Raw genomic sequence first — 27473 nt, forward strand, 5'->3', positions numbered from 1 at the left:
TAAAAAAAAATATCAGCACATAGGCTTCTCAGTCTGAGAGAACATTCCGCCCTCCTTTCAAGGAAGCAGCTGATTGTTACTTTGATAATAAATCACAATAAAACCGAGATCCTTTTATGATCAGCTAATTAGTGCCATAACGACTTTGCTTAATTCATGTTGCAAATTAAGCATGTGGACCCTTCCTCCTCCCTATTGAAAATGATTAACCACACGCACATCTTAACATATACATTGTGATTTTAATAAATCACAATTTGTCAATTATTCTACAGTTAACAGATTAAAATGATAAATTGTGAGATGTGTGTGTATTTAAAGAGGAGGAATGAATTAAAAACACATACACAAGACAATGTCTGTGTCCCAAATGGCACCCTACAGTGCATCTTTTTTTATTTTTTTTATAGTGCACTACCAATAGGGCTCTGGTCAAAATTTTAAAGGCAATAGGGTGCCATTTGGGATGCAGGCATAGTCTTGTGTTGGTGTTTTTAATTAAAACCTCTCTTTATAATAGAATAATAGAATCTAGTATAATTATTGAGCATTGATTCCAAACACGATTATTATTACTGCAGACGTTCAGTTTAATAGCCCTGAGGGTGTTACAGGTTTTAGTTTTTCCATTTGTTTTGAGGTTGGACTTTTAGCACGTATAGCACGTTAGCATGTAGGGCACACCAATTGGTATCACCTCATTAGTCAGTATGTGTTACCCCTGTGCTGGTTGCCAACTCGTTAGTGGGAAGGCATTTCACCTGTGCTGGCCCAGGTGCTATATATAAGTGGCTGGCCCAGTGCTCCAGTGATCTTGAGGGTCAACACCTTTAGTTGGCGCTCCCGATTTGATTTCTAGAAAAAACATTCCTTGGTCTGATCTTCCCAGTTACTGGTATGCTCCACCTTCTTGGTTTGCTTCCTGACTTTAAGTTTGGTATTGGTTTTAATTTTGTTTGCCTCTTCTTAGGCAAATTTTTAATTTTTTTTTTTTAGGTTCCAGTTGTTGTTGCTAGTTAACTTTCAGTGGACACCCCTATGAGTCTTTCAGAACCCCTCCAAAAAAAAAACTTCTGTTTGAGTGACATTTTTGGTTTTCTTGCTGGGGAACTGAACTGGGAGTCAGGGTTTGATTCTGGAGAGGGAGCTTGAAAACGGCTACCACCTCCAAGGAAGGCAACATGCACAAATTACCCACTCCTGACTCGGGAGGTAGTGACAAAAAATAACAATACAGGACTCTTTAGAGCCTCTGTAATTGGAATGAGTACACTTTAAATCCTTTAACGAGGATCCATTGGAGGGCAATAAAATGCAGAAGGTAAATATGTTTACACAGTTTCAAACAAAAGGTTATTTCCTCATAAAGGTTTCCAGAGTGGGCGGCAGAGGAGGAAGAGAAACCAACCATCTGAGACGTAACCAGCGGGAAACTGAAGTGGCTAGTTGATTATAAAGCTGAACTGTAATGGCAATTACATATAACATATTAGGCCTACCTAAACTAAGAAAAACACCACAACCACATATTTCATTTAACCAGGTAAGGCATTGAGAACACATTCTCTTTTACAATAACGACCCGACCATGATGCCATAATCTACTGTATTCAGACCCCTTGACTTTTCCCCTTATTCTAAAATGGAGTAAATTGTTTCCCCCCCAAGCGACACACACAATACCTCATAATGACAAAGCAAAAACAGGTTTTGAAATGTTTGCAAAAACAAAAAAAATACATAAGTATTCAGACCCTTAACTCAGTACTTTGTTGAAGCACCGTTTTGCAGCGATTACAGCCTCGAGACTTCTTGGGTATTACGCTAAAAGCTTGGCACACCTGTATTTGGAGAGTTTCTACAATTCTTCTCTGCAGATCCTCTCAAGCTCGGTCAGGTTGGATGGGGAGCTTCGCTGCACAGCTATTTTCAGGTCTCCAGAGATGTTCGATCGGGTTCAAGTCCTTGCTCTCAAGGACATTGAGACTTGCCCCGAAGCCACTCCTGCGTTATCTTGGCTGTGTGCTAAGGGTTGTTGTCCTGGTGGAAGGTGAACCTTCGCCCCAGTCTGAGGTTGTGAGCGTTCTAGAGAAGGTTTTCATCAAGGATCTCTGTACTTTGCTCCATTCATCATTCCCTCTATCCTGACTAGTCTCCCAGACCCTGACGCTGAAAAACATCCCGACAGGATGATGCTGCCACCACCATGCTTCACCATAGGGATGGTGCCAGGTTTCCTCCAGATGTGATGCTTGACATTCAGTCCAAAGAGTTCATTCTTGGTTTCATCAGACCAGAGAATCTTGTTTCTCATGGTCTGAGTCTTTATGTGCCATTTGGAAAACTCCAAGTGGGCTGTCATGTGCCTTTTACTGAGGAGTGGCTTCTGTCTGCCCACTCTACCATAAAGGCCTGATTGGTAGAGTGCTGCAGAGATGGTTATCCTTATGGAAGATTCTCCCATCTCCACAGAGGAACTCTAGAGCTCTGTCAGAATGACCATCGGGTTCTTGGTCACCTCCCTGGCCAAGGCCCTTCTTCCCTGATTACTCAGTTTGGCCAGGTGGCCAGCTCTAGGAAGAGTCTTGGTGGTACCAAACTTTGACCATTTAAGAATGGAGGTCACTTTGTTCTCGGGGACATTAAACACTGCAGACATTTTTGGTACCCTTCCCCAGGTCTGTGCCTCGACACAATCCTGTCTCAGAATTCTACGGACAATTCCTTCGAATGGCTTGGTTTTTGCTCTGACATGCACTGTCAACTGTGGGACCTTATATAGACAGGTGTGTGCCTTTCCAAATCATGTCCAATCAATTGAATCAAGTTGTAGAAACATCTCAAGCATGATCAATGGAAACAGGAGCTTGAGCTTAATTTTGAGTCTCATAGCAAAGGGTCTGAATACTTATGTAATAAGGTATTTCTGTTTTTTGTTTTTAATGAATGTGCAAACATTTCTAAAACCCTGTTTAAGCTTTGTCATTAAGGGGTAATCAATTTTAGAGCAAGGCTGTAATGTAACAATATGTGGAAAAAGTCAAGGGGCCTCAATACTTTCTGAATGCACTGTACACACTAGGTAGAGATAAACTATACTTTAAACAGAGTAGTACTGAATAATTCCTTTCACTAATGTATTCTAATGTATTCTTGACATGAACTTTGTAATGGAAATCACATATCTCGCACTAAGTCTATGATGCAGCCACTATCTCGCACCACTCTGTAAGACCACAAAACCACACCTACAAAGCTGTACAGAGAACTGTAGACTACTGAATAATAGATTGTCAATTTTGTAGTTTCTTATACTTGTCTTTTCTTTACTAGCACTGACTTTGCTGAGAGCCTTTATTGACTTACAATCCTGAGATATGTGGTTGTCCTACCTAGCTACCTGGAGGAGAGTGTCTGCTAAATGTAAATTAAGCCTTATGACGTCCCTATTTTTCATTTATTTTACAGTAAGTGTGAACATAACTATAGAAACATCACACCACCACAGTATAACACTCCCTTCCTATTCCTTCCACCATCCATTCCTCTGTCTTCCAATCTTCCCAAGTATAGGAAAGGTCACAACTTCTTCTGAGAGTCAAATTAGTAAACTTGACTGAAACGTTAGCTCAGGTTACAAGTGCACCAAACTCCCAGGTGATGTGGAAACATAAAGTCCTCATTGGCAGAGAACTGTCATGGAATGCGTCCCAAGTGGCACCCTATTGCCTATGTAGTGCACTACTTTTGACCAGAACCCATGAAAAGTAGTGCACTACATAGCCAATTGGGTGCCATTTGGGACAGTCTTGGAAATGGTCATAAACACGTTCCTGCCAAAGCGCTGTCTCTGTTGACGTTGGCTGATGGGATGTCTGAAAACATTACTTTTGTGTAATAACGTCACATTTCACTGTCTGTAATTGAGGGGACGGTCACCAAGTAGAGTCCGTCATTTTAACTTCAACTGTACTCTTACACGGCTCAGGCTCTTCAACTACTACTATACTGAACAAAAATATTAACGCAACATGCAACAATTTGAACTATTTTACTGAGTTACAGTTCATACAAGGAAATCAGTCATTTGAAATAAATTCATTTGGCCTTAATCTATGGATTTCACATGACTGGGCAGGGACGCAGCCATGGGTGGGCCTAGGACGGCATAGGCCCACCCACTTGGGAGCCAGGCCCAGCCAATCAGAATGAGTATTTTACAGACAGAAATACTTATTACATTATTACAGACAGAAATACTCCTCAGTTTCATCAGCTGTCCAGGTGGCTGGCCTCAGACGATCCCTAAGGACAAGAAGCCGGATGTGGAGGTCCTGGGCTGGCATGGTTACACGTGGTCTGCAATTGTGAGGCCGGTTGGACGTACTGTCAAATTCTCTAAAACGACATTGGAGGCGGCTTATGGTAGAGCAATGAACATTCAATTCTCTGGCAACAGTTCTGGTGGATATTCCTGCAGTCAGCATTCCAATTGCACGCTCCCTCAAAACTTGAGACAACTGTGGCATTGTGTTGTTTGACAAAACTGCACATTTTAGAGTGGCCTTTTATTGTGCCCAGCACAAGGTGCACCTGTGTAATAACCATGCTGTTTAATCAGCTTCTTGATATGCCACACCTGTCAGGTGGATGGATTATCTTGGCAAAGGAGAAATGCTCACTAACAGGGATGTAAAAAAATGTGTGCACAACATTTTTGAGAAATAAGCTTTTTGTGCATATGGAACATTTCTGGGATATTTTATTTCAGCTCATGAAACATGGGACCAACACTTTGCATGTTGAGTTCATATTTTTGTTCAGTATAAAACAAAATAATAATGATATGGTGGGTTTGCTCATTGAATCAACAAGGTAATTGGTTGGCTTGCTGTGCTGGGGTGGCCTGTTGTGGGATGTGTGGGTGGGTGTTGACTCAAGTGTTACTGTCTAACAGTTAACCTGTTGCATTGATTCAAGAAAGAAAGAAACCAGGATTTGTTTTCAGAATGAAATACATCCTTGGTAACCGTTTGCAATTGTCTTGCTTTTGTTCTCTTTAATCTTTGCCACTCCCTAATTAACAAGGCTTGAATGCTTTGCTAATCAAAATGAATTCTTTCAACAGGTGACTCGCTTTGAAATGTGCACCAATGAAGTACTTTGTTAATTATTATTTTTCAAAACAATGCGTATTATTCACACCATGCCAATAACTTGAGACAAATATAGGGTAAAATAAAGACATTTATACCCTAGATATTTAGCCTACTAAATGATGAGTACACAGAGCCTTGCTTGGCTTATTAAATCATTACATGCTCTTTTTCATTAGAAATCAATGCCATTGTAATGCGACAGACATCAGGTAAAAGTTTAAATGAATGCCTTGCCAGAATGGTGTACTATATGTTAACACTGTCAATACATTCCACCATGTAGGCTAAATCAACAATTAAAGTTGTAATAAATGATACTTATTTTTCTGGAACACTTCCTTAATGGCTTGAACACACCAATAACGTTTGCCTGCCGAGACCGAGTGCAAACCGATTTTACATGTAGAATCGCCTGAAGATGTCGGCAGTCAGACAGACATCAACAGCTCGCTGAACGATTGATATATGAACAGGAGATCTACATCCAGTACAATGTGTGACACCCTTAACATTTCAGCCAAACTGTGTCACAGAGAGAAAACAACATTATCACTTTCTTGGCAAACCCGTCAGTTTAGCAGCAAGCACGTTGACGTTCAATCTGTTTCTGTGTCATAACCAGCAGCATCTTTATTCACAGTCGAGTTCTAAAAAACTAAAACATATGACTGTATTTACTGTACCCACAGGCAAAAAGATGAGTAGACCAAGATCCCTTTGGTGAGAGAAAACCCTGATGGGAGATGCCACAGATAAGAGTAGTTCACCCACACAGTCAGCTGCTAATTGATTCCATCTCTCGCTGGAATATGAAATACAAACAGGGCAGCCCGTATGCATAAAGCAGCACATCAGAGTGAGAGTGCTGATTTAGGATCAGGTCCCCCCTGTCCATGCAATCATATTCATTATGATCTATATTTGCCATGTATAGTGGTTGTAGTGTAGATTCTGAAATTATTTGTCGATATATTCTGTTGATTGTGTTTATCATATTTACTGTGGTTGCACCATTTCATCAAATCAAATTCCGGGTATATTTAAATGTACTTGGTGAATAAAGGTGATTTTGATTCATTCTGAAATCATATTGAATACCATGATTACATGTACAGGGGGACCTCATCCAAGATCAGCACTCGTACTCTGAGAATACAGGCCCAGGTGCATTTTACTAGGAAGTGTTCAAAGTCAAACATACAATCCAGCTTCTGCCCTATAGGCCTAGAGCTTCTGTCCACTGTGGCTTGGAATGACTCTACATTATTTGATTAACACGAGTAGTAGATAGACCTAGTCTTATTTCACACAGTTAAAACCCTCTGAGCCACAGCCTGCTTTCCTGGCTGCCTTGCCTTAGCCCCTGAGAGAGCCTTAAAACCCCACTGGAGAGATAGGCTGCGTCCCGAATGGCATCCAGTTCCTTGTATACTGCACTGCTTTTGACCAGAGCCCTATGTGCCCTAGTGCTCTATAAAGCGAGCCTTGTCAGGCTTTATCTAGCTGGCCCTTATCAGCGATTAGAGCAGCAGCCCTCTCTCTGCTCAACGATCGTTTATTAAATCTCCTGCACCGTTAAGGTTCAGGGCACAGTCATCTTAATCAGTGCTTTAATGGGTCTATAACCAAAAGTGCAGTGTAGTTCAGCAGTGTCAGTGGCTAGATTGGCAGTGACTGGCTCAGTGGCTAGATTGGCTGTGGCTGCTAAATAAAGAAGAGAAACTTACATAGCTAGCTCTAACTTGACACTAGACTAGGCACATTAGGCAGGTTTAGGCCATGTCCCCAATGGCACCCTATTCCCTATATAGTGGACTACTTTTGACCTGGGACTTGATTGATGGTAGGATGTGATGAAAGAGGCAGTTTATTACCCAAATGAAGGGCAGGGGAAAGAAAGATGACAATATCAAATTGTCTGACAATTATACCACAGGGGAAATGGATTCTCTTAATTCTCCCTCTATCCTTAATCACTGTAAAATGGTTGAACGTGATGTGGAACATTGCAAGACTTCCGGGAAGCTGAAGTTTGGGGTTTGAGAAGTCAATGAGAGAAGCAAAAAATGTTTTCTGTAGTTCTCGAAATCTAAAGGCACAATCTAGATTCGAGCCAATGAGTAGTTTAACATGTTATTACTCCAACCTCGTGAAAGTGACAAACTGACACGTTTTCATTTTCGTCCAAAAAAACTTTATATCAAAGGACTGCCTTTGATTTGATTGCTTGAACGTAGTTCGGCACGAGACGACCGTTAGACCTGATGACATGTTTCTACGCATGAGCTTAGCTAGCCAACGTCGCCCTGACATGTCCTACAAGTGTGATCTGGGATTTCTGTTGGAGAAGCAGTTTCTGCCTATCTTCATACTGTACTGTCTTTGGTGACGTGCAGAGGGTGGCAAATGATGCAAACAAAATGAGAGATCAAGTTTATTAGAGAGCCTCTTCGGGGAAACATCTTTAATTCTCTTTTTGCATCAACATTTATTTGGCTATGCACACGCACGCACGCACACACGCGCACACACACACACACACACACACACACACACACACACACACACACACACACACACACACACACACACACACACACACACACACACACACACACACACACACACACACACACACACACACACGAGTGTAATTAAACTACAGTTCCCTCCCTGCTAGTGCTACTGTACAGTTCACTCTACTCCCGTCCCACAGCAACTAACACATCACCACATTCCACTCCCTTACGGAAAAAAACGCATTCATTTCACGTGATCACATGTGATTTAATGTGAAGTTAATGTGATTAACATTTGACAAAATGTGAAGCAATATGTGAAACAATGATCTCATGTGAAATTAATGCTAAATAAATGTGACATGGGGATGCAACATTTCAACATTAGACACCATTAAATTACACGCAACAACATTTGAGCACTTGAAAGCCCAAAATAATTTACTTTAAAAGGCATAATTTACATTCATTCAATTAAACAGTCATGGTCCCCTGCAGGTTTTGTTTAGTTCCCACTTATTTCCAAAGACGTTTTTAGGACATTCTTAGAAAGTTGTGTCATGGTGCCCTGGAGGTTTTTGTCTAGTTGCGGTGAAAATATGGTAAATCTACAACCAATTACTGTATTTTTACAGTTTTACAGCTAAATTAAGGAAATAATGTTAAAGGACAATACTGTATGCTGATTACTTAAGACTCAACCTCACTTGGGATTTGAACTCACAACCTTTATCTATGGACATATTGGAGATTGGCTATATATTTATTGCCATTCAGTCACAAGATCTTGTGATATTTCACATGTGAAAATGTGTTTTTGGAACACTTTGTGACATTTCACATGTTATCACTGTTTAGCTAAAGAATGACCCCACCTGGGATTTGAAATCAACCTCTGGGGTTTGAGGTATACTGACCTTTCCGCTGCGCCACAAAGTCTGTAGCATTTGCATACACATTCATTACCTATAATACATCTCTGCACTTAGCAAGAGTGTCATCTGCACTGCTATTTTAGTTATCAGTTATTCTGAATATTCTCTCATCATTGATTTGATTTACTTATTTCAGCAATTTGAGGATTTTCTGTATAGATATCTAATGTTGGTGTATAGTTGTCCAATGTTGGTTTAATATTATACATTAATCACTATATAAATATAATATTTTTTCTTGTGTATTTTTAACGAAGCTGAGATTTACTTTGAAGTCCAAAGTGTAGGAATACAGGTGAAATCTGTTGTTGAGGTAGACATGATGGTGTAACAGGAAGATTAGAATACTGTGAACCAAGAGGCTGTGAGTTCAAATCCCAAGTAAGGACAAGTTATTTAAATAAACATACGTCATGTGTGTCAAATAAGTTGAAAACCCTATGTTCTTTGCAGGGCATTACCTGTGAAATCTCATGTAAAGATGTGTATACACATGTCAAAGATTATGCGGTTACATGTGAAACTTCATGCAAAATATCATCACGTGAAGTGTTAAAAAAAACACATGGTTCCATGAGATTTCACATGGAAAAACTTAGAAATGTCACATGCGAAATCATATGATTTTCCACATGTGAAATCATGGTCTGACATTTATCATGTTTGCCTTTGTAGATGACATCGGTAACACATTGCTTTCATCCCGCCCGCATTCATCATGTATTTTATATAAAGCCACAGACTAAGGCACACAGCTCTGTCTTCATACAGGAGCAATGAGAGAACCAGGCAGGCATTATCCATCACTATGAAACACCTGCAACACAATGGATGGCTTCATTTTCTCTTGAAGCTTAGAGCGGAGAGCCTAGAGGATTCCACTACTGAAGAAGATACTATTCAAATGTTCATGAAAAGAAAAACAGGGGAGCTACTTCCAATAACACTTGACTTCTTCTGAACAATGACAAATCCCCAAATTCCCTTATTAGCCCGATACAGTACAATGCCATTAGTCTGAAGTAAGAGAGTGATGTGCATACATTTACTTTGTAACATTGCTTAACAATACCCCTTATGACATTTGATTTAATAATAATGTTGTCAATTTCCAAATAAGAAATATTAGCCTAATATTAACTCTATGATTAATTCAGCTTGCCGACAGATGGGGGAGGGGGTATTTGTTTAATCCTCTATATTTAAGAGCAGTCTGTAGCATTCCGATTATATCCTGTGTCTAGAGTAGTAGTGGTACTCTACTTGTGTTTCTCTTGCCTGCAGTCCCCTGTGATAAGTGATACTATATGTTCCAGTCTTCACCTGAGGCCTTCTTTTCCCCACCTCCACGTGCACTTTGTGTGTGTTTCTGTGTGTGTGTAGTTGAGTGTGTATATATATACACAGTACCAGTCAAAAGTTTGGACACACCTACTCATTCAAGGGTTTTTCTATATTTACATTTTTTTCAACATTTTGGAATAATATTAAAGGCATCAACACTATGAAATAACACATATGGAATCATGTAGTAACCAAAGAAGTGTTAAATAAATCAAAATATATTTTATATTTGAGATTATTCAAAGGAGCCACCCTTTGCCTTGATGACAGCTTTACACACTCTTGACATTTTCTCAACTAGCTTCATGAGGTGGTCACCTGGAATGCATTTCAATTAACAGGTGTGCCTTGTTAAAAATTATTTTGTGGAATGTCTTTCCTTCTTAATGCGTTTGAACCAATCAGTTGTGTTGTGACAAGGTAGAGGTGGTGTACAGAAGATAGCCCTATTCGGTAAAAGACCAAGTCCATATTATGGCAAGCACAGCTAAAATAAATGACAGTCCATCATTACTCTAAGAGGTGAAGGTCAGTCAATGCGGAACCTTTTCAAGAACTTTGAAAGTTTCTTCAAGTGCAGTCGCAAAAACCATCAAGCGCTATGATGAAACTGGCTCTCATGAGGACCGCCATGGGAAAGGAAGAAACAGAGTTACCTCTGCTGCAGAGGATAAGTTCATTAGAGTTACCAGACTCAGAAATTGCAGCCCAAATAAATGCTTCACAGAGTTCAAGTAACAGACACATCTCAACATCAACTGTTCAGAGGAGACCACGTGAATCAGGCCTTCATGGTCGAATTGCTGCAAAGAAACCACTAGTAAAGAACACACGAGCAATGGACATTAGACCGGTGGAAATCTGTCAGTGATTTATTTAGAATTCAAGGCACACTTAACCAGCATACCTACCACAGAATTCTGCAGCGATACGCCATCCCATCTGGTTTGCGCTTAGTGGGACTAGGGTTGCAAAGGGTTGCAAACTTCCCGCTAAATTTCCGGAATTTTCCTGGACATTTTCCATGGGAAGTTAAGACCTGGAATTTTGTGAATTTTGCTTAAATTCATCAAAAAAGTTAGCTTATAACAGTGAACCTTTTTTGTGGGTTACACAATTCTAGGTCTTGTGGCATATTTTGGTTAACCTGTTTGGCGTGCAAGCCCGACGTCGGTACACTTATGACAACAGCCACTTCAAGTGCAGGGCGCGAAATTCAAAATATATATTTTTTAAATATTTAACTTTCACACATTAACAAGTCCAATACAGCATATGAAAGGTACACATCTCGTGAATCCAGCCAACATGTCAGATTTTTAAAATGTTTTACAGGGAAGAAAAAAAATGTAAATCTATTAGCTAACCACGTTAGCAAAAGACTCCACTTTTATTACTCCATCAGTTTTTGACTCCATCAGTAGCTATCACAAATTCGGCCAAATAAAGATATAAATAGCCACTAACCAAGAAACAACCTCATCAGATGACAGTCTGATAACATATTTATTGTATAGCATATGTTTTTATCGAAAAATTTGCATATTTCAGGTATAAATCATAGTTTACATTGCAGCTACATTCAGAAATTGCACCGAAAGCAGCCATAATATTTACAGACACCAACGTCAAATACCTAATTACTCATCATAAAACATTTCTGAAAAATACATAGTGTACAGCAAATGAAAGACAGGCATCTTGTGATGCCAGACAATATTTCCGATTTTTTTTTTTTTTTTTTTTATTTTATCCCATTTTCTCCCCAATGTTCGTGGTATCCAATCGCTAGTAATTACTATCTTGTCTCATCGCTACAACTCCCGTATGGGCTCGGGAGAGACGAAGGTTGAAAGCCATGCGTCCTCCGAAGCACAACCCAACCAAGCCGCACTGCTTCTTAACACAGCGCGCCTCCAACCCGGAAGCCAGCCGCACCAATGTGTCGGAGGAAACACCGTGTACCTGGCCCCCTTGGTTAGCGCGCACTGCGCCCGGCCCGCCACAGGAGTCGCTGGAGCGCGATGAGACAAGGATATCCCTACCGGCCAAACCCTCCCTAACCCGGACGACGCTATGCCAATTGTGCGTCGCCCCACGGACCTCCCGGTCGCGGCCGGCTGCGACAGAGCCTGGGCGCGAACCCAGAGACTCTGGTGGCGCAGTTAGCACTGCGATGCAGTGCCCTAGACCACTGCGCCACCCGGGAGAATATTTCCGATTTATTAAGTGTTTTACAGCGAAAACAAAATGTTGCGTTATATTAGCTTAGCACAATAGCCAGAAACACTTGGGCGCCGGCGACTACGACAGATATATGAAATAACATCATAAATTGGGTCTTACTTTTGCTGATCTTTCATCAGAATGTTGAACAAGGTGTCCTTTGTCCAGATGAGTCGTTGTTTGGATTCAGAATGGCAACTTTCTCTCTCCATTTAGCAAGCGCGCTAGCCGGGTTGCACGGATCTCTCCATGTAAACAAACGGAAGAGAACGGAACACGGCAAAACTCCCGAAAAAATTTCAATAATCTGATGAAACTATATTGAAAAAACATACTTTACGATGATATGGTGACATGTATCAAATAAAATCAAAGCCGGAAATAATAGTCGCCTATAACGTCAGCAAAACAAAAGGCAACCCCACTGTCCAAATCGCGTTCTTCAGAGTACCGGAACTGGGGTACACGTCATTCCAAGAGGATTTATTCCATCCCAGATCGAGATAATCACCTCATTTCTTCTCTCACAGCCTTCTTGACACCCAGAGGAAGGTGTATGACGTGCATGTATACTAATAGCTCTTGTGCCCATTTATAGGCAGGAAGAGGAAGAGAGCATCGATTTCAGACTTTGAACTTCCGGGTCAGGAAAAGTGCTGCAGAATGAGTTCTGTTTCACTCAGAGAAATAATTCAAACGGTTTTAGAAACTAGAGAGTGTTTTCTATCCAATAGTAATAATAATATGCATATTGTACGAGCAAGAATTGAGTACGAGGCCGTTTGAAATGGACACATTTTATCAGGCTACTCAATACTGCCCCTTGCAGCCATAAGAAGTTAAACTATCCCCAATTCAATGGAATTGCAACGCTCTGCATGCACAGTGCATGCACAGTGCATGCACAGTGCATTCTTCCATCACATGTACAGCTGATTCTCAAGATCTTGCACACTAATGAGATTCTATTGAGCCCACATTACTACACTGTCTGAGCCAAAGACTACATGCTTTCTGGTAAGTTTTGATTACAATACTGGGTGAGGTGAATATATTTTATATGACATACATGATTTTTTGTTAATTTGTCAATAGGGGGGCGCCATTTCGACTTTGTAAAAATTAGTTCCCAAATTAAACTGCCTCTTACTCAATTCTTGCTCGTACAATATGCATATTATTATTACTATTGGATAGAAAACACTCTCTAGTTTCTAAAACCGTTTGAATTATTTCTCTGAGTGAAACAGAACTCATTCTGCAGCACATTTCCTGTCAGGAAGTGAGATTTCTGAAATCGAGGTCCCTGTTCTAGGGTCAGTTTATAAGTCCCCATGTAAGCTATGGGGCTACATGCACTGCATACGCCTTCCTCTAGATGTCAGTAAGCGGTGAGAATTTGAATGGAGTGGATTGCACCATCTGGGGCACTATAAAAGCTCATGGAACGGAAGTACCGTTCTTTTCAACGGGGCGCCTGGCGCAAGAGGGACATCACAATGGCGTCCTGCAAAAGCTTTCGTTTTAGCAGTTCTATATCTCCGGTCATGTTTTTATTCGTTATAGGTGTTAAAGACATCATAAGGTAGTTAATTTAAACCGACTTATAGCAGTTTATATCAGTTTATTGCGATTTTCTGGGATTTCTTTGTGACGCGCTATCACGAGTTGGACACCTCTCCAGTGGATGGCTATCGTTAGCTGCTATTTCTACAGGAGAAGAGGACATCTTTCAACCAAAAGACGATTGTTCTGGAGAAAGGACACCTTGCCCAATATTCTGATGGAAGCTCAGCAAATAGTAAGCAGTCTTTATGCTGTTAATTCGTATTTATGTTGACAAATGTCAAATAATAATTCCGCCATGAATTTCGGTGCGGTCTCGCTTTAGCGCACGCTGTATTGCGCAGTAACGTTAATTTTAAAAATCTAACACAGCGGTTGCATTAAGAACTAATGTATCTTTCATTTGCTGTCCAACCTGTATTTATTTAGTCAAGTTTATGATTACTTATCGATTAGAATAGGTGCCTCTCCAAGATGGCGCCGGACAGATTGCTTGAAGTTTTGGCCACTAATCACATTGTATAACCACGATTTGTGCCGCTAAATATGCACATTTTCGAACAAACCCTATATGCATTGTGTAATATGATGTTACAGGACTGTCATCTGATGAAGAATATCAAGGTTAGTCAAAAATTATATATCTTTTGCCTGTTTGTTACGATCGCTAACCTTTGCTGCTGGTAAATGGTGTTGTGTTTCTGGCTATTGTGGTAAGCTAATATAATGCTATATTGTGTTTTCGCTGTAAAACACTTAGAAAATCTGAAATATTGGCTGGATTCACAAGATCTGTGTCTTTCATTTGCTGTACGCTGTGTATTTTTAAGAAATGTTTTATGATGAGTAATTAGGTAATACACGATGGTCTCTGTAGTTATTCTAGTTGCTTTGGTGAGAGTTGTGATGGTGGCTGCAATGGTAAACTATGATTTATACCTGAAATATGCACATTTTTCTAACAAAACATATGCTATACAATAAATATGTTATCAGACTGTCATCTGATGAAGTTGTTTCTTGGTTAGTGGCTATTTATATCTTTATTTGGTCGAATTTGTGATAGCTACTCATGCAGTAAAAAATGGTGGAGTAAAAAAAGTGGTGTCTTTTGCTAACGTGGTCAGCTAATAGATTTACATATTGTGTCTTCCCTGTAAAACATTTTAAAAATCAGAAATGATGGCTGGATTCACAAGATGTGTATCTTTCATCTGGTGTCTTGGACTTGTGATTTAATGATATTTAGATGCTGGTATTTACTTGTGACGCTATGCTAGGCTATGCTAGTCAGCTTTTTTACTGATGGGGGTGCTCCCGGATCCGGGTTTGGGAGGAACTAGAAGTTAACTAGTAAATAGTAGCCTCCAGCAAAGTATGTTTAAATCATTTCTAACTTGTTAACAATTTCTGCTAGTTAGTTTTTGCAACCATGTTGAATTTAGCTTGCTTGAGCCTGCTAAGAAGTGTTAATTCACCTGTTTCCATACATGTTTCATTTGAAAACATTTATCTTACAAAGGAGTTGTTTAATCTAACTGCTTAACTATTTATCTGTACATGGAATTTAATGGGTTAATTAAATTTAAAAAAATCTCATCTTTACAGGAAAAAGCCATGGGCACTATCAAATCAAATCAAACCAAAGTTTATTTGTCACGTGCGCCGAATACAACAGCTGTAGACCTTACAGTGAAACGCTTACTTACAGGCTCTAACCAATAGTGCAAAAAAGGTGTTAGGTGAACAATAGGTAAGTAAAGAAATAAAAACAACAGTAAAAAGACAGTGAAAAATAACAGTAGCGAGGCTATATATAGTAGCGAGTCTATTAAAGTAGCGAGGCTACATACAGACACTGGTTAGTCGGGCTGATTGAGGTAGTATGTACATGTAGATATGGTTAAAGTGACTATGCATATATGATGAACAGAGAGTAGCAGTAGTGTAAAAGAGGGGTTGGCGGGAGGTGGGACACAATGCAGATAGCCCGGTTAGCGAATGTGCGGGAGCACTCGTTGGTCGGGCCAATTGAGGTAGTATGTACATGTAGATATGGTTAAAGTGACTATGCATATATGATAAACAGAGAGTAGCAGCAGCGTAAAAGAGGGGTTGGGGGGGGGGGGGGGGGGGGGGGGGGGGGGCACACACTGCAAATAGTCCGGGTAGCCATTTGATTACCTGTTCAGGAGTCTTATGGCTTGGGGGTAAAAACTGTTGAGAAGCCTTTTTGTACTAGACTTGGCACTCCGGTACCACTTGCCATGCGGTATTAGAGAGAACAGTCTATACTTGGTCTAAAGTGGAGGAGTCCTACCCTCACATCACACCCATTGGCTGTGCTGCTCATGCATTGAATCTGCTCCTCAAGGACATCATGGCACTGAAAACAATGGATACACTCTACAAGAGAGCCAAGGAAATGGTTAGGTATGTGAAGGGTCATCAAGTTATAGCAGCAATCTACCTCACCAAGCAAGGTCAGAAGAAATAGAGCACCACATTAAAGCTGGTGTTGTCATCATGTTTGACAGTCTCCTGGAGGGGAAGGAGTCTCTCCGAGAAATGGCCATATCAGTCTGCCGATATGGATAGCCCCATCAAGAGGATCCTCCTGGATGATGTATTTTGGGAGAGAGTGGTAAGAAGCCTGAAACTCCTGAAACCTATAGCAGTAGCCATTGCACGAAATGAGGGAGACAATGCCATCCTGTCTGATGTTCAGACTCTGCTTTCAGATGTAAAAGAAGAAATCCGTACTGCCCTCCCCACTTCACTGTTGCTCCAAGCAGAGGAAACTGAAGTTCCGAAAAGTTCCAAAAAGTGTGATGACTTCTGCCTGAAGCCCATACATGCCGCAGTGCACATGTTGAACCCCAAGTATGCTGGCAAGAGCATCCTGTCTGGTGCAGAGATCAACAAGGCCTATGGTGTCAACACTACCGTGTCTTGGCAGTCTGGCGAAGTACACTTCCAAGCAAGAGCTTTGGGATGGAGATGCAATATGGCAGTCGTGCCAACATATCTCATCAGCCACCTGGTGGAAGGGACTTTGTGAATCTGAGGCTCTTTCCCCTGTTGCCTCCACCATACTCCAAATCCCACCAACATCAGCCGCCTCAGAGCGCAACTGGTCTGATTATTGCTTCAAAGGTTTTCTTTTTCCAAGCTATACCAAGGGTGCTCTAGCAAACAAACAGCAGAGACCTGAGTACACCGTCCAACCTGGAACTGAGTGAGTAGTGTTTGGTCTGATGCTATTTTGAAAGCCAAGAAGAAAAAAATAATAAATAAAAATAAAGTACATTACAATGATATATTTTATTTTGTGGGGACTGAATGCTGAGTTAAGGCTCCCAGGCTTGCAAGGACAGGCCAAATACAAATTCAATTAGCACGAATGTGTGATGTAAAAGGTGTCGAGGCCTTTGGGCCCAACAAGTGGCAGGAGTCTTTGAAGCATCCTCTGAAGCCCCCTCCTGCTGTTCAAAGACCATTCACTTCCATTTTCTACAAGAAATCTGCCTCCAGAAATAAAAGCTTCTCCCACATGGGTGTGACACCTACTCCCGTTACCTGCTGCTTGGATTCCACCTGGCAATCTGTTCACCGTCTGCCCTGGCCTGTCTCCCCCTGTCTGGTACAGGTACCCCCACCACACTCACCCCTCACTCCTGAGCTTTCGCTCGCCTCCAGCATTCAAGCACTGTAGGGGCAAGTGACTCTGAACTTACAATGGCTAGCCCCAAGTCGTTATATATACAAAAAGATATTGTGCATTTTGCTATTTTGCTATTTGCCTCATGACTCCTGCATACTTTGTTGACTACAAATGTTATTTACCCAACCGTGGGACAGACTATGTTTGTTCCCACACTCGGGACTCTGACAATCTATTAGTTACACAGACATTTGGCCTCCCATCCCATTCTAACCACCTCTCGCCGGCTTTGTATTCATGTTACCTTATGAAATTGCTGTACAATATGATCTTGTTGCCATCTGATGCACATTCAGATGTCATAAATCAGCACTGCAGAGTCCTATGCCATGCCTTGGTTGTATTACTGTTGATGATATCTGGAAATGTACATGTACACCCTGGCCCATCTACTGTTGCTAGCCCCAATTCTGACTTGTGCTCTGATATCTGCTTCACTGATTTCTGCTCTCGTAAAAGCCTGGGTTTTCTGCATGTTAACACTAGAAGCTTATTACCTAAAATGGATCAATTGAAAGTGTGGGTTCACAGCTCCAATCCAGATGTGTTGGTCATTACTAAGACGTGGTTAAGGAAGAGTGTTTTGAATACTGATGTTAACCTTTCTGGTTATAACCTTGTTCGACAAGACAGATTTTCCAAAGGTGGGGGAGTGGCAATCTTTACCAAGGATCACCTTCAGTGCTCAGTTGTCTCCACCAAGTCTGTCCCCAAACAATTTCATTTGTTGGTTTTAAGCATTAAACTTTCAAATAGCTCTTTGCTGACTGTTGATGGGTGCTATCGTCCTTCATCAGCACCGGCCTGTACCCTACCTGCCTTAAGCTCTCTCCTGGCCCCTTACACTAAGTCTGAATTTGTCCTGCTAGGTGACCTAAACTGGGACATGCTTAAACCACCTGAACAAGTCCTAAAGCAATGGGACTCCCTAAATCCTTCTCAGATTATTACCAATCCCACAAGGTATGACTCCAAACACCCAGAAAAGGCTACTCTCCTCGATGTTATCCTCACAAATAATCCTGATAGGTATCAGTTTGGCATTTTCTGTAATGACCTTAGTGATCACTGTTTTACAGCCTGTGTTCATAATGGCTGCTCAGTGACATGACCTGTCCTGATTTGCCATAGACGTTTGCTAAAAAAATGTAATGAGCAAGCCTTCCTTCATGAACTGGTCTCTGTAAAATGGTATAGAATCAGCTTGATGCCTTCTGTCGAAGACCGAAGAATTGCATTTGGCGAAAGGCTCGGCATATGCATACTCAGGCTGACAGGCTATCGTTCAGGCAAATGAGAAAGAAGTGCACTCAGGCTATCCGGGAGGCCAAAGTTAGTTACTTAAAGGAGCAGTTCTCTCTCTGTGGGTCTAACCCCAAGAAGTTCTGGAAAACGGTTACAGACCTGGAGAATAAACCCTCCTCCTCACAGCTGCCCATGCCCCTTAATGTTGATGATGTGGTTGTTACTGACAAGAAGCACATCGCTGAGCTCTTTAATCACCACTTCATTAAGTCAGGATTCCTATTTGACTCAGCCATGACTCCTTGCCCGTCCAACATTTCCTCATCTCCCACCCATTCTAATGCGACTATCCCGATGCTTCTCCCTCTTTTTCCCCTGCCCCGTTACAAAGTTTATCCCTGCAGGCAGTCACTGAGTACGAGGTGCTAAAGGAGCTCCTTAAACATGATCAGATGGTTTAGACCCTTTCTTCTTTAAGGTTGCTGCCCCTATCCTCGCCAAGCCTATCTCCAACCTTTTTAACCTGTCTCTCCTTTCTGGGGAGGTTCCCATTGCTTGGAAGGCAGCTACAGTTCGTCCTTTATTTAAAGGGGGAGATCAAGCTAACTGTTATAGGCCTATTTCTATTTTGCCCTGTTTATCAAAAGTGTTGGAAAAACTTGTCAATAATCAACTGACTGGCTTTCTTGATGTCTATAGTATTCTCTCAAGTATGCAATCTGGTTCCGCTCAGGTTATGGATGTGTCACTGCAACCTTAAAGGTCCTCAATAATGTCACCATTGCCCTTGATTCTAAGTAAAATTGTGCTGCTATTTTTATTTTGGCCAAAACTTGGCCAAAGCTTTTGATACAGTAGACCATTCCATTCTTGTGGGCCGGCTTAGGAGTATTGGTGTCTCTAGCGACTGGAACGAGCTTCAACAAACACTGAAACTGGACAGTTTTATCTCTTCAGTCAAAGACTCAATCATGGACACTCTTATTGACTGTTGTGGCTGCTTTGTGTGATGTATTGTTGTCTCTACCTTCTTGCCCTTTGTGCTGTTGTCTGTGCCCAATAATGTTTGTACCATGTTTTGTGCTGCTACCATGTTGTGTTGCTACCATGTTGTTGTTATGTTGTGTTGCTACCATGCTGTGTTGTCATGTGTTGCTGCCTTGCTATGTTGTTGTCTTATGTCTCTCTTTATGTAGTGTTGTGTTGTCTCTCTTGTCGTGATGTGTGTTTTGTCCTATATTTATATTGTCTTTTTTACATTGTTTTTTTTATCCCAGGCCCCCGTCCCCGCAGGAGGCCGTTTGCCTTTTGGTAGGCCGTCATTGTAAATAAGAATTTGTTCTTAACTGACTTGCCTATGTCACGTCCTGACCATAGTTCTTATGTGTTTTGCTTGTTTAGTGTTGGTCAGGACGTGAGCTGGGTGGGAATTCTATGTTGTGTGTCTAGTTTGTCTGTTTCTGTGTCCAGCCTGATATGGTTCTCAATCAGAGACAGCTGTCAATCGTTGTCCCTGATTGAGAATCATATATAGGTGGCTTGTTTTGTGTTGGGGATTGTGGGTGGTTGTTTCCTGTCTCTGTGTTTGTGTTCTGCACCAGATAGGACTGTTTCGGTTTGCCACACTTTGTTATTTATTGTTCGTTGTAAGTGTTCACTGTTTTTTGTTTAATTAAACATGTTGAGCACTGGCTACGCTGCGTGTTGGTCCGATCCCTGTTTCACCCCCTCTTTTAGTGAAGAGAGGGAAGGCTGCCGTGACAGAACCACCCACCAAACCCGGAGCAAGCAGCGTAGCAACGGGCAGCAACGGCAGCAGCAGCAGCAGCGGGACCAGGAGAAAGGGACTTGGGAGGACGTATTGGACGGAAAGGGTTGCTACACATGGGAGGAGATCCTGGCTGGTAAGGATCGCCTTCCATGGGAACAGGTGGAGGCAGCTAGGAGAGCGAAAGCAGCTGAGAAGGGGAACCGGTGTTATGAGGGAACACGGCTGGCCAGGAAGCCCGAGAAGAAATCCCAAAAATGTCTTGGGGGGTGGCTAAAGGGTAATGTGGCGAAGTCAGGTAGGAGACCTGCGCCCACTTCCCATGCTTACCGTGGAGAGCGGGAGTACGGGCAGACACCGTGTTATGCGGAAGAGCGCACGGTGTCTCCTGTACGTGTGCATAGCCCGGTGCGGGTTATTCCACCTCCCCGCACTGGCCGGGCTAAATTGAGCATTGAGCCAAGTGCCATGAAGCCGGCTCAACATATCTGGCCTCCAGTACGTCTCCTCGGGCCGGTGTACATGGCACCAGCCTTACGCATGGTGTCCCCGGTTCGCCTGCACAGCCCAGTGCGGGTTATTCCACCTCCCCGCATTGGTCGGGCTACGGGGAGCATTCAACCAGGTAAGGTTGGGCAGGCTCAGTGCTCAAGGGAGCCAGTACGCCTGCACGGTCCGGTATTTCCGGCGCCACCTTCCCGCCCCAGCCCAGTACCATCAGTGCCTACACCACGCACTAGGCTTCCTGTGCGTCTCCAGAGCCCTGTTCCTCCTCCACGCACTCTCCCTGTGGTGCGTGTCTCCAGCCCAGTACCACCAGTTCCGGCACCACGCACCAAGCCTCCTGTGCGTCTCCAGAGCCCTGTACGCACTGTTCCTTCTCCCCGCACTCGCCCTGAGGTGCGTGCCCTCAGTCCGGTACCACCAGTTCCGGCACCACGCACCAGGCCTACTGTGCGCCTCAGCAGGTCAGAGTCGGCCGTCTGCCCAACCCCGCCTGCACTGCTCGTCTGCTCAACGCCGTCTGCACTGCTCGTCTGCCCAGCGCCGTCTGAGCTGCCTGCCTGCCCAGCGCCATCTGAGCCATCCGTCTGCCCAGCGCCGTCTGAGCCATCCGTCTGCCCAGCGCCGTCTGAGCCATCCGTCTGCCCAGCGCCATCTGAGCCATCCGTCTGCCCAGTGCCATCTGAGCCATCCGTCTGCCCAGCGCCATCTGAGCCATCCGTCTGCCCAGCGCCATCTGAGCCATCCGTCTGCCCAGTGCCATCTGAGCCATCCGTCTGCCCAGCGCCATCTGAGCCATCCGTCTGTCCCGAGCCATTAGAGCCGCCAGCCAGTCAGGAGCTGCCAGAGCCGCCAGCCAGTCAGGGGCTGCCAGAGCCGCCAGCCAGTCAGGAGCTGCCAGAGCCGCCAGCCAGTCAGGAGCTGCCAGAGCCGCCAGCCAGTCAGGAGCTGCCAGAGCCGCCAGCCAGTCAGGAGCTGCCAGAGCCGCCAGCCAGTCAGGAGCTGCCAGAGCCGCCAGCCAGTCAGGAGCTGCCAGAGCCGCCAGCCAGTCAGGAGCTGCCAGAGCCGCCAGCCAGTCATGAGCTGCCCTCCAGTCATGAGCTGCCCTCCAGTCATGAGCTGCCCTTCAGTCATGAGCTGCCCTCCAGTCATGAGCTGCCCTCCAGTCATGAGCTGCCCTCCAGTCATGAGCTGCCCTCCAGTCATGAGCTGCCCTCCAGTCATGAGCTGCCTGCCAGTCATGAGCTGCCTGCCAGTCATGAGCTGCCTGCCAGTCATGAGCTGCCCTTCAGTCATGAGCTGCCCTTCAGTCATGAGCTGCCCTCCAGTCATGAGCTGTCTTCCAGTCATGAGCTGCATCTAGTCCGGAGCAACCATTCAGTCCAGAGCTGCCTCTCTGTCCTGAGCTGCCTCTCTGTCCTGAGCTACCTCTCTGTCCTGAGCTACCCCTCTGTCCCGAGCTACCTCTCTGTCCTGAGTTGTCTATATTTAGGAGGGGCCTTGGTGAAGGTTCCTGGACCATGGTCGGGGGCGAGGGTCGCCACTCAAAGGACGCTAAGGAGGGGGACAAAGACAGTGGTGGAGTGGTGTCCTCGTCCACCGCCGGAGCCGCCACCGCGGCCAGATGCCCACCCAGACCCTCCCCTTGAGTTTTAGGGGTGCGTTCGGAGTCCGCACCTCAGGGGGGGGGGGTACTGTCACGTCCTGACCATAGTTCTTATGTGTTTTGCTTGTTTAGTGTTGGTCAGGACGTGAGCTGGGTGGGAATTCTATGTTGTGTGTCTAGTTTGTCTGTTTCTGTGTCCAGCCTGATATGGTTCTCAATCAGAGACAGCTTTCAATCGTTGTCCCTGATTGAGAATCATATATAGGTGGCTTGTTTTGTGTTGGGGATTGTGGGTGGTTGTTTCCTGTCTCTGTGTTTGTGTTCTGCACCAGATAGGACTGTTTCGGTTTGCCACACTTTGTTATTTATTGTTCGTTGTAAGTGTTCACTGTTTTTTGTTTAATTAAACATGTTGAGCACTGGCTACGCTGCGTGTTGGTCCGATCCCTGTTTCACCCCCTCTTTTAGTGAAGAGAGGGAAGGCTGCCGTGACAGCCTAGTTAAATAAAGGTAAAGGTAAAAGGTTTATGTTTCTTTCTCCATATGATATGGTAAATATATCCAATGCAAAAAAACATTACATTTAAATGGTTTTAATATTAATTTGCATATATTTCAGTTAATTCCCATATAGTCCCGTTAATTCCCATATATTTCCCACTGAAAAATTCCACCTCTGAATAGTCCCCAAAATGTGCAACCCTAAGTGGGACTAGCATTTGTTTTTCAATAGGACAATGACCCAACACACCTCCAGGCTGTGTAAGGGCTATTTGACCAAGAAGGAGAGTGATGCATCAGATGAACTGGCTTCCACAATCACCCGACTTCAACCCAATTGAGATGGTTTGGGCTGAGTTGGGCCGCAGAGTGAAGGAAAAGCAGCCAATAAGTGCTCAACATATGTGGGAACTCCTTCAAGACTGTTAGAAAGTATTCCAGGTGAAGCTGGTTGAGAGAATGCCAAGAGTGTGCAAAGCTGTCAACAAGGCAAAGGGTGACTACTTTGAAGAATCTAAAATAAAAAACATATTTTGATTTGTTTAACAATTTTTTGGTTACTACATGATTCCATATATGTTATTTCATAGTTTCGATGTCGTCACTACTAAAAAGAAAGAAAAACCCTTGAATAAGTAGGTGTGTCCAAATATTTGACTGGTACTGTATGTCTCCTGTGCACGTTGTCTCAGTAGTCTGAACTGCAAGGGCAACGAGGAAAGACACCCCGTGGCTCCCAACAAAGGCAAAGGCTCCCAGCTGTAATCAGAAATCATCATCTCTCTCCACATAGCTTTACCCCTGGCAGGATTGCAACCCCAAGCCCTGCTCTGATACGATGAAACCATCGTAAAAAAATTTTTTTTACCCCCCTTCTCCCCAATTTCTTGATATCCAATTGTGATCCAATAGCGATTTTTTTCTCATCGCAGCAACTCCCAAACGGGCTCAGGAGAGGCGAAGGGTCCTCCAAAACATGACCCACCAAGCTTCGCTGCTTCTTAACACATGCTCGCTTAACCCGGAAGCCAGCCACACCAATGTGTCGGAGGAAACACCGTTCAACTGACAACTGTAGTCAGCTTGCAGGCGTCCGGCCCCCACAATGAGTCGCTAGAGCACCATGAGCCAAGGAAAGCCGCTCAGCCAAACCCTCCCCTAACTTGGACAACGCTGGGCCAATTGTGCACCACTCTATGGGACTTATGGTCACAGCCAACTGTGACACAGCCTGGGATCGAACACCAGACTCTATTGACGCCTCTATTGACGCCACTGCAATGCAGTGTCTTAGACCGCTGCGCCACTCGGGAGGCGACACCATCCTTTTAATGTTCCCTAACACAGCTAACAAATATGCCAGGATAGCAGTTTTATTCTACTGTAGCCTAATGGCGAAAAAAGGAAAGAGGTGTGAAAAAGAAAGAGTTAACACTTTTAAAACACTAAATAGAGTATCGCAATATTATTTTTTATGATATTATATAGATTCTATGACTGCAAGTATTAATTTTGTTTAAATGTTTTTGCCAGGTACTTAATGTTAGCTAGCACTTGTCGGCTGTACCTTCACCAAAACTTTGGTATTTCTCCTCCTACAGCTTGGCCACAATTTTCTTTTTAAATGGTGAGCCAACATGTTTTCAGCACTTTTATTTCCATGACTGATCAAAACTCATTTTTATTATGTCTCTCTGTTGTCCTACAGCAGACATATAGTGAGCAATATGTTTGGAACATTGAATCGTAATACATATAGAATCGTAATAAATTGGGTACACCCATCTAGTACTGGGTCAGTCCCCTCTTTGCCTCCATAACAGCCTGAATTCTTTGGGGCATGGAAACATTGCTGAATAATAAATCAGGGGACCTAACGTGTGCCAGGAAAACCTTCCCCACAACCTTACACCACAGACACCAGCCTGTACCGTTGACACCAGGCAGGATAGGGCCTGTTTGTGGCCCTGATGTTTGCTTGCATGATTCTTGCCATTCTCCTTCGACCTCTCATCTACAAGCTGTTTTCACCCACAGGACTGCCGCTGACTGGATGTTTTTCATTTGTCGCACCATTTTTGGTAAACCCTAGACACTGTCGTGCGTGAAAATCCCAGGAGGCCGGACGTTTCTGAACTAGAACCGCCGCGCCTGGCACCGACGATAATACCACGCTCAAAGTCGCTTAGGTCACTTGTTTAGCCCATTCTAACGTTCAATTGAACAGTAACTGAATGTCACCAAATGCCTGCTTTATGTAACAAGCCACAGCCACATGACACACTGTCTGTTGGTGTGAACCATTTTCATGAACAGGGTGTACCTAATAAACTGGCCACCGAGTGTAGAAACGCAATACATATAGTATTGGCACCCAAGTATCGTGATCATATTGTATCGTGAGGTCCCTGGCAATTCTTAGCCCTACTAAGGACTGTTCTGGAATCTGCCCAAAAACACAAAATAAAATTCTACTTTCCAAATCAATGCCTGTTCCATGCTCTCCTTCAACCGCTCTTAAACTATGATTGTCAGAAGAGCTTATCACAAAGAATGAGTCCCAAATGGCACCATATTCCTTATATAGTGCACTACTTTTGACTAGAGCCTGCTCAAAAGTAGTGCACTATATCAGGAATATGGTGCCATTTGGGACATCCAATCCTATTCTCAGAAAATGTAACGTTCAATATTCATTGTCAAGCTAAACATAAAAGTAAATATTGTTGCCCTGAAGCGACTCCCTTGGCATTGTTTCAGTGAACAGCAGTCATCTATCAATATGTATTTAAGGCAATACTCTGAAATTGTGCGAGATGCCTTACATGGACCATTCAAGCACACAAGATCACGATGGTCGTACGAGGCTATAAGTTCTCTACAATAATGGAGAGAATGGAGCGCGAAAAAAAGAAGAAGAATTAGTTAGGATCATTATGAGATGATTATAACTGATTAGGCATTATAAAGGGGTCATATATGCTCATGACAAGTTTTACAATGTGTTATAACTGCATAATAACGCATTATACCTGTTGGCTTTAAGTACCTAGATTTATTTTAGGAAAAGCTGTTTGCCTACCGATAGTGGCCACAGTATCGTCCTTGCCCTGAGTGAAGACCACCACTCGCTGTCTCTTCTTGTTGACCTTCGGCAGGCTCTGGGCCCTCCTGGCAATCTCTGCAATGTCATCCGTCTGTGGAGAAATTATATGATTGGGTTGAAATAGCAAGAACCTGCTACATTAACCAAATGAACACACCACACGGCCTTACTGTGGTGTCCATAATGGCACTGCAGGGAATAGCGTACGTTTTACGGGCTCCTGACCAACTGTGCCATTTTCAAATCAAACTGTATTTGTCACATGCGTCGAGTACAACAGGTGTAAACCTTATCGTGAAATGCTTACTTACAAGCCCTTAACCAACAATGCAGTTAATAAATATTTACTAAATAAACTAAAGTAAAAAAATAAAAGAGCAACAATAAAATAACAGTAACGAGGCAATATACAGGGGGTACCGGTACCGAGTTAATGTGCGGGAGTACAGGTTAGTCAAGGTAATTGAGGTAATATGTACAGTACCAGTCAAAAGTTTGGACACACCTACTCATTAATGGGTTTTTCTTTATTATCACTATTGTAAAAACACATATGGAATCATGTAGTAACCAAAAAAGTGTTAAACAAATCAAAACATATTTTATATTTGAGATTCTTCAAAGGAGCCACCCTTTGCCTTGATGACAGCTTTACACACTCTTGGCATTCTCTCAACCAGCTTCATGAGGCAGTCACCTGGAATGCATTTCAATTAACAGGTGTGCCTTGTTAAAAGTTAATTTGTGGAATTTCTTTCCTTCTTAATGCGTTTGAGCCAATCACTTGTGTTGTGACAAGGTAGGGGTGTTATACAGAAGATAGCCCTATTTGGTAAAAGACCAAGTCCATATTATGGCAAGAACAGTTGCCATAAGCAAAGAGAAACGACAGTACAACATTAGGGCTCCCGAGTGGCGCAGCGGTCTAAGGCACTGCATCTCAGTGCGAGAGGCGTCACTACAGATCCTGGTTTGATTCCAACTGGCTGTGATTGGGAGTCCCATAGGGCGGTGCACAATTGGCCCAGGGTCGTCCAGGTTAGGGTTTGGCCGGGGTAGGCCGCCATTGTAAATAAGAATGTGTTCTAAACTGTCTTTCTCAGTTAAATAAATAAAAATACATTTTAGACATGAAGGTCAGTTGCAAAAACCATCAAGCGCTATGATGAAACTGACCTCTGCTTGAGAGAATGCCAAGAGTGTACAAAGCTGTCATCAAGGCAAAGGGGGGCTACTTTAAAGAATCTCAAATTTTAAATATATTTTGATT

The 27473-nt window shown here is 43.1% G+C and overlaps 1 protein-coding gene across 1 annotated transcript in view; it reads right to left on the reverse strand.

The window, feature by feature from the left end:
- adkb (adenosine kinase b) overlaps positions 1 to 27473 on the reverse strand; it is a 280913-nt gene that overhangs the window by 3296 nt on the left and 250144 nt on the right. The window contains exon 9 of the mRNA XM_038990637.1: positions 26180 to 26294. Coding sequence (XP_038846565.1) covers positions 26180 to 26294 — 115 coding nt within the window. The remainder of the gene's footprint in view (positions 1 to 26179; positions 26295 to 27473) is intronic.

Source organism: Salvelinus namaycush, chromosome 4, assembly GCF_016432855.1.
Source record: "Salvelinus namaycush isolate Seneca chromosome 4, SaNama_1.0, whole genome shotgun sequence".
Taxonomy (NCBI): domain Eukaryota; kingdom Metazoa; phylum Chordata; class Actinopteri; order Salmoniformes; family Salmonidae; genus Salvelinus; species Salvelinus namaycush.